Source organism: Nymphaea colorata, chromosome 3 (genome assembly GCF_008831285.2).
Source record: "Nymphaea colorata isolate Beijing-Zhang1983 chromosome 3, ASM883128v2, whole genome shotgun sequence".
Classification (NCBI taxonomy): domain Eukaryota; kingdom Viridiplantae; phylum Streptophyta; class Magnoliopsida; order Nymphaeales; family Nymphaeaceae; genus Nymphaea; species Nymphaea colorata.
Window position 1 is genome coordinate 9766792 of NC_045140.1, and position 16883 is coordinate 9783674.

At 41.5% G+C, this 16883-nt stretch overlaps 1 protein-coding gene across 2 annotated transcripts in view; it reads left to right on the top strand.

The window, feature by feature from the left end:
* Positions 1-15787, top strand: part of LOC116251017 (pentatricopeptide repeat-containing protein At1g76280) — a 68576-nt gene extending 52789 nt beyond the window's left edge. For both annotated transcript variants that reach the window (XM_031625065.2, XM_050076923.1), the window contains exons 12-13: positions 3069-3185; positions 14814-15787. In XM_031625065.2, coding sequence (XP_031480925.1) covers positions 3069-3185; positions 14814-15212 — 516 coding nt within the window. In that variant the 3' untranslated portion in view covers positions 15213-15787. The remainder of the gene's footprint in view (positions 1-3068; positions 3186-14813) is intronic.
* The last annotated feature ends 1096 nt before the right edge of the window (positions 15788-16883 follow it).

Consider the following 16883-nt stretch of genomic DNA (forward strand, 5'->3'; position numbering starts at 1 on the left):
GTTGAAGGAATTGAAGGTGGATCATTTGCGACCATTGAAACCTACTTTCCATTGCCTAAGAAGATGGTTGACCCGTTACACACAATGCATACTTTTCAATGAAGGAAACCTTGGACTGAAGATGTTAGTTTCTCTAGGCTATTCGTTCTTGGAGGAAGCCCAGCTGCAGAAAATCCCAATGGTGTTAGCCTGGGACTATTTCTGTTATTTACACATTTTAAGTACCTGCATGGTACCTGAATCTTCAAAGAAGGATTCATCCATTCATGCCCTTGAAGAGCTGTGTAGTCCTGAGCAATATGTTCCCATTAGAAATGCATTGGTTGATATATATGCAGTAGAGTGGCACATTAAAATAAGGAGGGTAGGTGAGAGGGGAACCTCTTGGAACATGATCTTATCGAATGCATGGGCTACAGAGTACACTTAGCAAGGATGCAGTATTGAGGTTCTAAACCAATTGCAAGGCAGCAAGAAGGGCTAACAGGAAAAATCCTCGAGAAGGAATGGCACTTAGTTTGCAGGCAAGAGGCTGCGGAAAATGCTCCCTTGATTAAGTGGAAGCAGGAACACCCAGGAAGGCCTTTTAATGCTGATAATCCCAAACACATGCAAATATGGGTTTACTTCCAAACCTTAAACAGAGCTAATGATGGGCAAGCAAATCAATAGCGTTTACCATCCCTTTGCAGAGGCTGTTGTGAAGAACATTTTCCTGGCTATTGCATCTACAGTTATCCACTGAACTTGCACAGAGTGCCTCGATAATTGCACAACGTATAGAACAATACTCATGTGGAGAGGACACTTCTCATCCAGCAGATATTTCTTTCAGCTAATCACACCTTGAGGACAAGGTGTTTTCCGAAGGGGGAGTAATGTTAGTGTCTAAGTTTTGGTTGTAGAATTGGGTCTAGTGGACTGAACCAGAAAATGGCTATAAATAAGGGAATTGGAGGTGCAAGTAGGGATATGGATGTAATAGGGATTTTCCTCTGGTGAGGGTCGCTCTAACTGGGTTAGGGCAGTGTGTGTGGTTGAGTATTTTGTTGTAGCAGGTGGAAGTTAGCAGGTGGATGCTAACATGCTCCCTAGGATGGTGCATGGATTTGATTCCATTATAGTAGTTGTACACCAGTTCTCCAAGATTGGCAACATTTATCCTATGTAAGCATACCACTGACGCATCTTTAGTGGTGTCATCCTACTTTCGGGATGTTGCATGTTTCTATGGTCTCCCACAAAGCATCAGTTCTTATTGTGACACTAGGTTCATGAGTCATTTCTAAGTCTTTGTGGACATTGCTCAAAAGTATGGTTTAGTTTAATAGACCAACGGTCAGACTGGAGTGGTCAATCATAATCTTGGTGATTTACTTCGCTGTTTGGTTGGTGTTTATATCAAGACATGGGATTTGATGTTGCCTCAAGTCGAATTTGCATATAACAGTTTGGTTAACCGTTCTACTAGCAAGTCTCCCTTCTAGATTGTGTATGAGCAATCTCCTAACCACATGATTGATTTAATTCCTGTGTCATATCCTGTCGTTGTTGACCTCTCAAGCCCTAGATGCTATAGCTTACATGCTTGAACAGATATTGCAGGATATCTATGAGCTTTATGAAGCATATGTTGACCAGGTAGGAGGGACGTCAGTTTTGACGTGGGTCAGCTTGTCTAGGTCTATTTCCATCCAAAAACATTTCCTTCTTGGTACCTATTACAAGCTGAGTCCCTGTAAGTATGGCCCTTACCGGATCATTCAATGCTTAGGGGAAAATGTCTACCTTTTGGAGCTTCCCAAAGATTGGAACATTTTTTCAATTTTCTAAGTGGCTGAGTTTTACCCCCACCGTGATGCAAATGAATCTTCAGATAACAGACAGCTAGTTGAGACCAATCATATGCAAAGCGATTCTTCAGAGTATCGGGACCACAATGGGATACACAAACAGGCAGTGTGTTCAAGGCTACTAATTCTATTGCAGCCTCATCCCAACAAGGAGAGGTGCCTCTACGTGTATACTCAAGGTGAGTCAAGGGCGGTCTTTCCCATCATTGCTGACCGCGCATTGATTCCTGCATTACGCCTTTGTCAGGAGCCAAAGTTTTCAGCCTAGGGAGATTGACACAGCATAGCTTAATGGACTGGCATCTAGATTTGGATCCATTTGGGATCTTATGGTAGATTTTATTTAGTCTTATTATGGTGTTATTAATTCCTTCGGGTTTGAACCTATTGTCTTGGGGATCTGAGATCCAATTCGGATCAAGTGTTTAGAACCCTTAAAATGCGCTATTATCTTTTGTTGTAGGATAATTGGAGATTAAGAATAACCCTATTTTCCTATTGCAATTGATTTCCTTCAATTTTTGTGCACCCTTCTTTCACTTTTGTTCTTCTTTGGTGCCTTTCCCTCAGGGATTAGAGTCAACACTCTAATCGCTACATCACTAGCACATTCTTAATCATCACTTATGGTAGCTTTAAGACCGAGTTGTTTGTCATTTGTGGAGCATACTCTTTATCATGGAGTCCTTGCTGCAGTGTTGGCATTACATAGACATGTTTTGTGCACGTTGTGCTTAGGGGAGTCTAAGGCTATAGGCTTTATCAAAATAACTAGTTCTTTTAGCATCTCACTTTCCTTCATCATTATGTTTTTTAACCATTGACTGTTTCCTTCTTTTTATCCTTTGCTTTACAGTTCTGTTCTCAAGGCTTTACTATGTTTTGAAAGGTTCATTTTCTTATATCTTTAGCCTCTCGCATAGACTTGGTCAGTGCACCATTCTATATGTTTATATCATGAAACACACAAAATTTTGTCTTTTGGCACTATACAACTTGAGAAAGAATATGAAAAAAATTTATAGGGTGCTTTAGTTAACTGACAGTATTTTTCCTGTAATGTGCATATTTATTGTGTGGTTAATGACTAGTCTGAGACTGTTTGGCTAACAGAATTTCTCCAAAATGTGCAAATGTTGATAGTGATCAGTGACTAATTTGAGACTGCATTCTTCACTTTATTTCTTGTAACCTCGTGATGTTTTCTTAATCCAGACAGTGGCAGGTCAAAATTTTCTTGAAGCATTGTACTTTCTGGATCAAGCAAGCTCTGCAGGAATCAAATCTGATGTCGTACTTTACAATGCGATCCTTGAAAAGGCATATTTTAAGGTAATCCCTTCATGAAATTCCTATTCAGTTCTTCAGTTAGTTTTTGTCTCTGTGCATTGTTTTTTGGACTATCTTACAAATACTACAAAAGTTAACAGATTGACTAGAAGTGGTGGTCCTCATTTATCCAATTATTTATGCCAATTAATAGGTCTTAAGCATGTTCCTTATTCCACTTGCAATCAAGTGAACAAGCCTGGATTACATGGTGGTCAATTTGTTAATTCAGCCAGTGAACTTACCTGTACTTCTCAACATTATTTCCCTTGCCATGATCCATCTGATGCAAAATGTTTGTGTGTTCTGCACCGGTTGAAAGATAAAGGGACTTGTTGAATTAGAAGGGTTTATGTTTCTAGGTGGTTCTTTGCAATATTTAATAGTTAGAAGGTCTTTTTAAAGATTCCTCTATTTTCTGTTGATGTACTTTGTAAATCTCTCTTCAACCCTAATCTCTTTATTATGGAGATTAGGGTTAGTGAATGGATTAACGATTCTCTCTCTAAGGCTGCCGGCTGTAACATGGTATCAAAGCCGGCGATCTCTACCCTTCTCTGCCGGCGGCTGTCGTGATTTTCTGGCGACCCCTTCTCCTCTTCCTCTCCCATCTCTTCCCACTTCTTCTCTTCCTCTGTCCTTCCTTTCTCTCTTTTCTCTGCTGATCGAAAGATATTGAAGCAGCGTGGAAGGGGAACCTAATCACATGTGAGAGGTATGTGTGATTAGGTCCCCAACGTGCATGTAGTGGAGCGTAAGCAACTGCGTGGGAGTTGCAGTGGAAAGTTGTAAGTCAGATCTAGCTTTGTGGAGTAAGCAACTGCGTGGGAGTTGCAGTGGAAAGTTGTAAGTGAGATCTAGCTTTGTGGATGAATAGCAACACATGGACTCCATTATTATTCAGATCTAGGCTCGTGGAAAAGTAGTTGCATGTGGTTTCTTGTTCAGATCTGGGCTGCATGTGGACCATATTCTTATCATACTTTTTGCTAACTGTGGAAAAGTGGCTGCAAGTGGAGTAGTTGCACGTTGGGTATATTTTTTTTTTCTGATTGAATGTCTGTTTTATAATCTCGTGGACTAATTTGAACAAAGTTTTTTTTATATGCATACGTGGATACGTAGAAGCCTGGTGGACTGTTTTGAACAGCAAGTTCATATATTCTTGTTCATTTATTGATTTTTGTTGTTAGAATATCTTGTATAGGGAACTGGGTCTGGATATGGACCCGGTCCCATGGGCGCGGGTACTGAGGGTGGCTCGGTACCCTAGGCAGGCCTCCCTCTTATATAATCCCACTTATTGTGTAATTGTTGATTAAGTGGAAATAACATTCTCTCTCCTAGGGTTGCGGTCTTGCCCCTAGGTTAGAGCTTCTCCGTGGTTTTTCACCTCTTACTGAGGTTTTCCACGTATATCGTGTGTTTCTTCTCCGTTCTCTTCATGTGTTGCTTGTTTCTACATGGTATCAGAGCCAGCGCGTGTGGGTTTTTTGGTGTGATCGTGGAGTTTCCGCCTATTTCCGCCGCCGTTGGAGTTCCTTGTTTTTCCGCCGCCCGCCGCCGCTGACGTTTCCGCCGCCACCGCCGCTTGGACTTTCTTTGCGCCCGCCGCTGGCGTGTACACCTGTTGCCGTGACCGTTGTTCTGCCTCCGCCGCTGGTGACCTGCGGCGCCGTCGTTCTTCCGCCGCCGTCAGGGCTACTTCTGCCGCCGCCGTCAGGCCTTAAGTCTTCTTCCGCCGTGGTTCTTTCGCCTTCACCGCCTCTTGCCCTATTGTCTCTTGTGCTGGTGCCGAGTTTCCTGGTGTTGGGTATTGTTTTTCTTTGGGGATTGTGATGGCCGAAGAGATGACTTACAAGATCGATGCTGCCTTTGACTCAAGCAGTAATACCAAGAGCGAGAACTTGCGTGTTCAAGTCACCTCCATTCGGTTGAACAAAGACAACTATCTCTCTTGGTCTGCTGCACTTGAAATAGGGATTACCAGTCGCGGTCGCCTTCCCTATATCACTGGGGAGAAACCTGCACCTTCTAAAATGGATCCACAATGGGCGAATTGGGCGTTGGAAGATAGCCAAGTTAAAGTCTGGATCATTAGTTCTGTTTCCGCTGATATTCAGCCTCTGATCTTGCGTAAGTCCACTGCATATGACATGTGAACTGTGCTTACACGGATGTATGGCCGTAAGAAGAGAGTCTTGCCCACGTACCAAATCAAACGTGGCATCTACTCCCTTAAACAGGGTGACTTGTCTGTGGCATCCTTCTTTGCAGCCCTGAAGACTAAATGGGAGGAACTAGACTATCATGTGAATGATGACTGGCATTGTGGTTCTGATCATGCCTTGTACTGGGAAAAAGAATGGATGGACCGGACTTTTATTTTCCTTGGAGGATTACGTGATGAATTTGAATCCATTAGGAGCCAAATTCTTAACTGTGACGAGATTCCTGGGATTGAGGAGGTGTATGCCCGGGTAGAATCTGAGGAACAACGTCGCCAAGTCATGCATATTGACTCCAGCCAGGGGAGTTCTCCCTCAGCGTTTGTTAGCCGTGCCTTTGGGACTGGACAACGTCCTGTTCGGCGTTGTAGTCATTGTAACAAGTTGGGGCATTCTGTGGATTTCTGTTGGGATATTCATCCTGAGAAGAGACTTGTTCGTGGTCGTCCTCCTTCTAGTCGGCGAGGGTCTTCTGTGCCTGACTCTAGTCAGGCTAGTTCGTCAAATGTTGAAAAATCAAAGCTTTCCTCTGAGCAAATCAAGGAATTGTAAGCTTAGATCAGCCGGCTTTCTACTACACAAGAGGAAACTTCCACGACCGAGGGAGCTAAGTTAGCTCAAGCTCTTGTGGCCAAAAGTGATCAAGGTAATCCCTCCCTTGGTGATTGGATTGTTGACAGTGGGGCTACACATCATATGACAGGGGATCCTAAGCTGTTTCAAGAATACAAATTGTCTTCAGGGTAGCAACGCGTGTCTATGGCTGATGGGTCTTCTATCTCTGTGGCTGGAAAAGGGAGTTTGTCCTTGTTAAATAAATATTGTCTGCATAATGCTCTTCATGTTCCCAATATTCCTGTGAACTTGTTATCTGTCAGCAGTATTACCAAAGAACTAAATTGTAATCTGATTTTTTCTACTGACCATTGTTTCCTACAGGACTTGGTGACGGGGAAGAAGATTGGGATTGGTTCGGTTATTGATGGACTCTACAGACTGCCCGTGCAAGTTGCGTCTGCCTTGATTTAAGCCACTAGTGGACAGTTGTCAGGTGTGGAAGACAGGTCTATCATTATGCGATGGCACGAGCGTCTTGGACATCTCCCATTCCAGTTGATCAAGAAGTTGTTTTCTAGGTTTTTTACTTTTGTTTCCATTGACTCCTTCACATGTGAAGTGTGTCAGTTGGCTAAGCATGTCAGGGCTTCATACCCTATTTCTTTCAATAAAACTATCTGTCCGTTTGCTTTGGTTCATTATGATGTTTGGGGTCCTTCGGGAGTACCCACTTGTCGTGGTTTTCATTATTTTATGACTCTTATCGATGACTACTCCCGTTGTACGTTCGTGTACCTATTGAAAGAACGTAGTGACGTTCCGGTCATTGTCAAAAATTTTGTGGCTTTTGTTGAGACTCAGTTTCAGACCTCTGTTCAGGCTTTCCGCACAGATAATGCTAGAGAGTATGTCTCTCAATCTCTAAATGATTTCTTGAAGAGCAAGGGTATTGTTCATGAAACGTCCTGTAGTTACACACCTCCCCAAAATGGCGTGGTTGAACGAAAGAATCGCCATTTATTAGATGTCACTCGGGCTATTATGTTCCATCGACAGGTTCCTAAGCGCTACTGGGGTGATGCACTTCTCACTAGTGCCCACCTTATTAATCATATGCCTACCCGTGTGTTGCAGGGTCATTCTCCATATTCTATGCTTTGGCCTACTCAGAATCCCTAGCCTCTTACTCCTCGGTTGTTCGGGTGTGTCTGTTTGTTCATGATCATAGTCCCACCCTCAAGAAACTTGACCCTTGGTCTATCAAGGCTGTCTTCCTGGGGTATTCCTCCACTCAGAAGGGATACAAATGTGTTGATCCTACCACTTCTAAAGTCTATGTCTCCCGGGATGTTACTTTTCATGAGCATGAGGCGTGCTTTCCTGTGAATCCTCTTCAGGGGGAGTGTCTAGGGAACAGTAGTGAAGAGTATTCCTCAAATCAATTGATTCAGTTTATTTATGGACTTCTTGGATTACAAGGTTAGTCACAGTGTGGTAGACACAGTCAGAGATGGTAGAGACAGTCACATGGACGGGGGCCTTGTTGTTAATCAGTCCACAGCTCGTGATCACTTGTTTGGCCAGGTGTACACCAGGAAGAAGACAGATGTGGTTGAGAATGTTGATATAACCAATCCCAATCCTGTGAGTTCCCCGAATGACCCAAGTCAAATCAATGAAGAGCTTCCTATAGCCTTGCGCAAGGGCACCAGGTCATGTACTTCTCATCCTATTCAGAGATTTGTCTCTTATGCGAAACTTAGTAAGGATTACAAATGCTTTATTACATCCTTGTCTAAGTCTGTGATTCCTAGGTGTGTGGAAGATGCTAGAGAGGATCCTAAATGGCTACATGCCATGACAGAGGAGATGGAGGCCTTGGCGAAGAATGATACTTGGGAAGTAGTTGATATTCCCAAGGGGACTCATTTAGTTGGTTCCAAGTGGGTGTTCAATGTGAAATACAAACCGGATGGTACCGTGGAGAGGTATAAGGCTCGTCTTGTTGCGAAGGGGGTTCAGTCAAAAATATGGTATTGATTACTTTGAAACCTTTGCCCCTGTTGCTAAACTGAAAACTGTGAGGGTCATCTTAGCACTTGCCGTGCAAAAGAAGTGGAGCATGGATCTGCTTGATGTCAAGAATGCCTTCTTGAACGGCTATCTACAAGAAGAGGTCTACATGAGCATGCCTCCTGGATATGTTCAAAGCGGAAAATGTTGTCATCTCAAGAAAGCCTTGTATGGATTAAAGCAGTCTCCTAGAGCATGGTTTGAAAGGCTGGGGATAGTGATGAAGACTAATGGATACAAACAGGGAAATGGTGATCACACCTTATTCATTAAGCAGAGAAATGGCCTGGTGAGTCTTTTTCTTGTGTATGTTGATGATATGATAGTCACAGGTGACGATGAAGAAGAAAAAAGGAAGATGAAGGAAAGGTTAGCTGCCGAATTTGATCTTAAAGATCTGGGTAAACTAAGGTACTTTCTGGGGATCGAGATTGCTCGGTCAGAGACAGGGCTTGTTATGAGCCAAAGGAAATACACTCTGGATCTTTGAAAGGAGACAGGCAAACTTGGATGTAGACCCTTTCTAACTCCAATGGAGTCCGGTACAAAAATAAGCATCAAAACTGGCAACATCCTAGATGAGGAAGGAAAAGGGCGGTATCAGAGGTTGGTTGGTAAGCTCATCTATCTTACTCTTACTCGCCCTGATATTACGTATGTTGTGAATGTGTTGAGTCAGTTTATGCATGCTCCTACTGATTGTCACTGGAAGAGTGCAGAAAGAGTGTTGGGGTACCTAAAGAATGACCCAGGGAAAGGATTACTCTATACTCAGCAAGACCAACTTAATATTGAAGGATACTCTGACGCAGATTGGGTAGGATGCACTGATACTAGGAGGTCTACCACAAGGTACTGCATCTTTCTGGGTGGGTAACCTGGTTGTATGGAGAAGTAAAAGGCAAGAAGTTTGCTCTAGATCCAGTGCTGAGGCTGAATACAGGGCTGTGGCTATGGGAGTTACAGAAATGCTATGGTTAAAGATTCTCCTAGCTGATATTGGTGTTGAAACGGAAGAAAAGATGAAGATGTACTGTGACAACAAGTCTGCGATTAACCTTGCAAACAATCCCGTCCTGCATGACAGAACTAAACATGTGGAGATTGATCGCCATTTCATACGGGAACGCATAGATTCCAAGGAGTTGATCCTGCCGTACATGAAGTCTGAAGATCAAATTGCCGATGTTTTGACCAAAGCCTTATGTACATCTCAATTCGAGAAAAATGTGAGCAAGCTTGGCATGTTTGACATGTATGCCAAGCTTGAGTAGGAGTGTTAGAAGATCTTGTATAGGGAACCGGGTCTGGATATGGACCGGTCCCATGGGCGCGGGTACCGAGGGTGGCTCGGTACCCTAGGTGGGCCTCCCTCTTATATAATCCCACTTATTGTGTAATTTTTTATTAAGTGGAAATAACATTCTCTCGCCTAGTGTTGCGGTCTTGCCCCTAGGTTAGAGCTTCTCCGTGGTTTTTCACCTCCTACTGAGGTTTTCCATGTATATCGTGTGTTTCTTCTCCGTTCTCTTCTTGTGTTGCTTGTTTCTACAGTTGTGATTGGTAGACTGATTTACTGAGCAGCAAGTTCATAGAATTTTTTTTTAAGGACTACTTTTGGTGCGAAAAAAATATATATATATTCTGCTGCCTAAGTTTTCTCAAGTTGATTGTTGCATGCTATACTCTTGATTGTATCATAGTGCAACCAGATTAAGATCACATTGTCAAGTCATGCATTATGGCCGCTGAAGGCAAGACAGAGATGCAGTATGAGCATAAAAACACAGACAATCTCTTTTCTTATGGCTCTACTGTAAAGTTAGATGGATCTAACTATGAGATTTGGTCCCGTGTATTTATGATGTTTGTGATTAGACATCGGAAGGAACATGTTATAGAAGAAGATGAGCCTGTGATGATGTTTGTGATTAGACATCGGAAGGAACATGTTATAGAAGAAGATGAGCCTGTGATGAATAGTGGAAAATATAGTTCATGGAAAGAAGATAATAATATTGTCATGTCATGGATCATGAATAGTGTCCAACCACAGATTACCTCTATTATTGCAGATTATACCTCTGCCAAACAAATGTGGGATTTTTTGAAGCAAACGTACTCAAATGAAAAGAATGTTAGCAAGATCTTGCAGGTGGTGGAGGAATTACTTAATTTGTCATAGGGTGACCAAAGTCTTGCTCAGTACTTCGCTTCCATCAAGTCAATCTATGAAAGACTTAAAGCTTTGCGTCTTCCATGTCCCACATGCCAGAAGACTCATGGTGAACAGTCTATGGTGGCAAAGTTTCTACAGGGCCTCTCTCTCGAGTATGCAGCAACAAAGACACAGATGTTGACTGGAGAAGAAATTCCTGACCTAGCTGAGGCTTACAACAGACTCAGCCGTCTTGTTGTGACTCTTTCTCCGCCTTCCACTGATGCTACTCCCTCTGCTTTGGTAGCTTCAGGAGACCGTGGACGTAATTTCTTCATGGGGAGGGGCATATGCCGAGGATCAAGAGGAGGACGTGGGAGATTTCAGTGCACCTTCTGTGGGAAAATAGGGCATTTGGAAGACAAATGTTGGGATAAACATGGTTGTCCTTTCGCCATACCCCTAAGAAGAGGTGTTGCATCGAAGCAGCGCAAGAATTCATTACAGTCTCCTATTGAATCTATCCAGGCAACTTCATCAGTAGTAGAGGGGTCTTTATCTTCTTCCAACCCCGAGACTGTGACTGTGAATATCAACAGGTCAGAGTATGAGGAGTTCTTAGCACACAAATCTACTCAACCGTCGACCTCCACAGTTATGATAGACAATGCTATATCCGTTGATACTGCTCCACATGATACATATACTACTTGGATTATTGATTCAGGAGTTTGTAGTAGACCTTCTATATTTATCGTGCTACACTCATTACCTCAGAGACGTCATGTGAGACTTGCAGATGGTAGATGGTCTCCTATTATGGGTTATGGAGATATTAAGATTTCTCAGTCTATGACAATTCCTAATGTGTTATATGCTCCTAAGTTTCTCACTAATCTTTTATCAGTTAGACAATTGATTAATGATTTACATTGTCGTGTTACATTTGGCTTTAGTATATGTTCATTTCAGGACTTGCAAACTGGGAAGACGATTGGTGGAGGCTATGAGAAAGGGGTCATCTACTTCCTGTCTGATTCTGTGGGTATTGCAGCCGTCTCAAGTTCCTCATTGTCCTCCTCCTTCCAGTGACATCTCAGACTTTGTCATCCATCTGTCTCCAAGCTCCGTCACCTACTTCCTCATCTATCAGTACCAGAGTCGTTCCAGTGTGAGGTCTGTCAACTTAGCAAGCACACCCATAGCAGTTATTCATCGAGTCTTAGTCCGTCCAATTGTAGATTATTTGATCTTCTTCATGTTGATGTGTGGGGTCCTAGCAGAGTTGCTAGTAGGTTTAGATTTCGTTATTTCCTTGTCATTGTTGATGATTATTCTCAATCACTTGGGTTTTTCTTTTCAAAGAAAGTTTTGAAGTCATATGTACTCTCAAGAACCTTATTGTTGAAGTAAAGACCCAGTTTGGTATTCTTGTTAAAAGCATTCGCACTGATAACGCTCTTGAGTTCAAGAGATCTACCTTAATGAAATTTTACTCTGATAATGTCATTTCTTCTCAGTTTACTTGTCCCCATACCTCCCAGCAAAATAGAGTAGCTGAGCGGAAACATCGTCAACTTTTAAATGTGGCACACTCTCTAATGCTTCATACTAGTCTACCTGCATATTTTTGGGGAGATGTCATCCTCACTGTCTGTTACTTGACCAACTGTTTACTCTCATCCTTCATCGACAACAAGGTTCCCATTAAACTTGTGCACCCACAACGACCCTTGTTTTTAGTGGCTCCCAAATTATTTGGTTGCACATGCTTTGTTCACGTACTTGGACCCACACGTGATAAATTGGGTGCCCAAGCCATTAAGTGTATCTTTATTTGCTACTCCAGGAATCATAAAGGTTACAAATGCTTTGACCCCTTGACTCAAAAGGAGTATATCAGTACGGATGTGACATTCTTTGAATCCTTATTATAGTTCATCACCTACATCTACTGAGATGCCACTGTCATCTGACCCACTACCTATTCCTCCTATTCTTTTGGAGTCATTCCCTTACGAGTCTTCTTCTGGGGATTCTCCTGCTGTAGTGTCCAAGTTTTGCGATCTTCCGCTGGTCTACACACGTCGACATAACCCTTCTCATAATCCTTCCCCAATCGCTTCTCAGGAGGTAAGTACATCTGAAGTGATTATACCTAGTCCATCTGATCCCTGTCAGGACTTACCTATTGCTCTTTGCAAAGGCAAGCGACAATGTACTCTGCATCCTATATCTCATTTTGTTTCTACTGATGGTGTTGGTAAAAGTATGCAACAGTTTATTCAAGCTCTGGCGGCCCATGCAGTTCCTACTTGTCACCAACAGGCTTTATTAGATACCCAATGGAGACAGGCTATGCAAGATGAGATAGATGCATTAGTTCAACGAGACACTTGGGAACTTGTTGATCCTCCTCCTGATTGAATTGTGACATTGTTGGCTCCAAGTGGGTATTCACGGTGAAATATAATTCTGAATGTTCTATAGAAAGATACAAAGCTCGGTTGGTCGCTAAGGACTACACGCAGACTTACGGTGTTGATTTTTTCGAGACTTTCTCTCCTGTTGCTCGGTTGGGGACCATTTGTCTTATCATCTCTGTAGTTGTACACCATGACTGGCACATGTATCAGCTTGATGTCAAAAATGCATTTTTGTATAGTGATCTCAATAGACTGTCTATATGCAACAACCACCAGGGTTTGAACAACAGGAGGAGTGTGGAAAAGTGTGCAAACTGAAGAAAGCTATTTATAGACTCAAGCAGAGTCCTCGTGCGTGGTTTCACAAGTTCTTTGAGGTAGTCTCAAAGTGTGGCTTTGCGAGATCCCCTCTTGATCATTCTCTGTTTATCAAGAAGAATTCCAAGGGTATGACCGTTCTAGTGGTTTATGTTGATGATATTATCCTGACAGGTGACTCCAATCAAGAAATTTCTGATACAAAGTTGCTTCTTCAAAAACACTTTGTGACGAAAGATCTTGGTCAACTACAATATTTTTTGGGAATAGAGGTAGCTCGTAACAGGGAAGGTGTAGTTCTCTCTCAACGAAAGTATGTTCTTGATTTATTGCAGGACACCGGGATGCTAGGAGCTAAACCGGCCAATCTACGTATGAATCTACGCATACATCTTCATAATGACCAATCAGAATTAGTGGATTCTCGATCATACAAGTCTCTTATTAGAAAGCTCCTCTATGTTACTGTGACCAGACCAGACATTAGCTTTGTAGTGGAGAAACTAAATCAATTTATGAAAAGACCCAAGAAAGTTCATTGAGATACTGTTTTAATGATGGTCAAATATTTGAAATCATCTCCTGGCAAAGGACTTTTGTTCACAAAAGGCAAGACCCTAGAAGTGGAAGCTTATAGTGATGCTGACTATGCTGGCTCAGTCGAAGACAGGAAATCTACCACAGGATTCTGTGTATTTGTGGAAGGCAACCTTATATATTGGAGAAGCAAAAAGCAAGGTGTGGTGTCAAGATCTAGTGCAGAATCCGAATACAGAGTTATGACTCAAACTGCCGCTGAAATGACTTGGGCTAAATCCATGCTATCTAGCCTAAGTGTGTCGATTCCGCTTCTCATGAAGATGCATTGTGACAATCGAGCAGCCACATACATTGCAAACAATCCAGTTTTCCATGAGAGAACTAAACATATTGAAGTGGACTGTCATTACATTCGGAATCTCGTTCAAAGAAAAACCATAACCACCATTCATGTATCATGAGAAGATCAAATTGTAGATGTCTTCACTAAAGCTCTTCCTATTGGTGATTTCTCTAGATGTTGTGATAAGCTGAACATGATTAATATGGATGCTCTAGCTTGAGGGGTGAGTGTTGAATTAGAAGAGTTTATGTTTCTAGGTGGTTCTTTGCAATATTTAATAGTTATGGGGTCTCTTTAAACATTTCTCTATTTTCTGTTGATTTACTTTGTAAATCTCTCTTCAACCCTAATCTCTTTATTATGGATATTAGGGTTAGTGAATGGATTAACGATTCTCTCTCTAAGGCTGCCAGCTGTAACAGGACTATAAATTTGAAATGCGAAGACTTATGGTCTGAACAATTTTCACAAATATTGTCATCAGGGATTTGGGTTCTTATCAGCAAGTTCTTTTTTGTGTATTTTTTTGAGAAAAATCTTAGAAAAGGCTTAAAAATTCTAGAAACTACAATAGGAAAAAAATATTATTTTTTACTAGTTTCCATTATAGAAAACATTTATAAGGACTTAAAATAATTTTTAAAATATTTAGGAAAAATTAAGAAATGGTCTAAAATACATTAGTAGTGTTTTTTAATTTTTAAACTGAGGAAAAAGATCATAAAAAATATCTTTTTGTGGTGATACAGTTAAGTATCAAAATATTCTGCCATCCTTTGTTTTGATCTATTTTGGTGACATTATCACAATATTTTTGAAAAATATCACGATAGACAGTGCTCTGGACAAGTCTACTGATCCTGATGGACAAGCTGGCTATCTCCAGTTTGGCATCGAGTAGCAATTGGCATTGTGTGGACAATTATTGATTTGATTTTTCTCGTCTGATGGCTTCTGTTAATATTTTTAAGTTTGTTCTCAACGCAGCGTCGACTGGACATACTTGAGCTCATTATTGAGCGGATGCACCTGGAGAAAGTTCAACCTGATCCCACTACTTGCCGTTATGCATTATGTGCTTATATCTATCATGGGTTTCATAGTACTGCAGTGGAAGCACTGCAAGTACTAAGCATCTGGATGATATCACAAGATGAAGATAAGCAGCAGGAATTTCGTTCGAAGTATGAGGATCTTGTGCAGAGTGAAGACCCAGAAGTTGAGCACCAGATAGTGGAGATTTTCAAGGACTCCAAGGAATATTTGGCTGTTGCACTCTTAAACCTGAGATGGTGTGCACTTATGGGGGTTTCACTATCATGGCTACCTGCTGAAAGTCCCTGGGCTAGAAGGCTTGCTGGTTCCTGTGGCAAAACTGAATATTAACATTGAGGTGGTTTAGCTAAAATCAGCACCTAGTTCAAGGGTGCCCACTCTAAAATTTAGCACAGCCAACCAAATTGTGAAGAGCACGTGCCACATTTTTCAATGGCAACCTATCAGAAGCTCGGGGAATCTTCTCCAGGTGGATTTGTTGGAATTCAAGGTTCTGACCTCTAACGCTCCCTGATTTCCCATCCCAAGGGGCTCCAAAGCAACTTTGCACAAATATTCAGGTCCCTTGATCACAAATAAAGGATTAAGGATTTTTCAGAAGTGGTTTACAACACCTATCTGCACAAGCTGTAGATATATTCTCATCAAGAAATCATGCAGATAAATGACGTCTGCTGGGGTGCGGTCTTTCTTAGATATGCAGAGAGAAAATAATGTTGCTTGTGTCATTCTGCCTCTGTTGTATCAGTTTGACCATTTTTTGGATGGAGCCGAGGTGTATCCATTCGCATTTGTCTGATTATGTTTTTCTTCTGTAATTTATTCGCACATTTGATGCTTACATATGAAATTCTAGTGAATGGAATAAACCGTTCCTAATGATAAACAAGCGACAAACTTGGGCATTGTGTTGTCTCGAGAGTGTTAGGATCAATCAATTTCTTTGTGCGCCGGCCTTGGATTTGGGATATTTTTTGCTCCAGAGTAATCCATGACTGTACCGTGTGTAATGCTAATCGTCTGTTCGTCGTACATTTTCCGAACTCTGCCCATTGAGATTGTTACTGGAGCATAAATGATTATCCGACCCAAGTAGCTTCCGGATGAGGGGAAGACCTGGTAGTAGCCCCCAGAGGTTGCCCCTGCTTTTGAATTTTTTTTACACCTGGATATTCAAATAGCAGGGAGGTTTTCCTATGAGTCCAAATGAACTGTGGAGCTTGTTCATGCTTGTGTGTATGCGTGCGAGAAATGCATTTAACAAATCTCATATTTGAACATTTTATTTTTCTAAGTTGCAATTTACATGTTAAAAATGTAAAATTCAAAAAATTCATTCCTTTGTGCATGTAAGATGAGTATAGGAAGCTAAACAATTCAAACTGTTAGTTTTAAAATCACATAAAACTTAATTACAATACGTTTAAAATCTCTAATTTCATATTGGTTGTATACAATTATATATGTAAGAAAGATTGTTATAAAAATAAATGGCAGATGTTAAAAATGAAGAGACCAACCGCTCTGGCTTATCTATAAAGTGATAATAGTGAGTGCTGTTGGCCTGCTTGATCTTAACAGCACAAAACACATGCTAGTTGATGTGGATAAAATTTGATATGTTGCACTTGTAATTTTTTCTTTCTTTTTTCTTGTTGCATTTATACCCTTGAGACTTGATTGCTCCCATCAAACATAGACAAAAAATATTTAAATGTTCGTCCATCTGTTTCAAAAAGGACATGATTTTCGGCAACCAACTTGCATGGAACTATCGTCATTAACTATACCAAACAAAATAAAGCCAGTTGTTAACAAGCATGTATTTGGACGGATCATTGGGTCTAGGCCCGACCCATCCATCTCTTAAGTGGCTGGTGATTGCCGTGCCCTTATGAGAGTGTTTAATCCTAATGTTGAGTTTAATGAAACATTTTAGGGAGAGGGGACGGCTGCTAGTTGGCACCATTCTTCTTCCTCAATTGTGGTTCTTACTTTCTT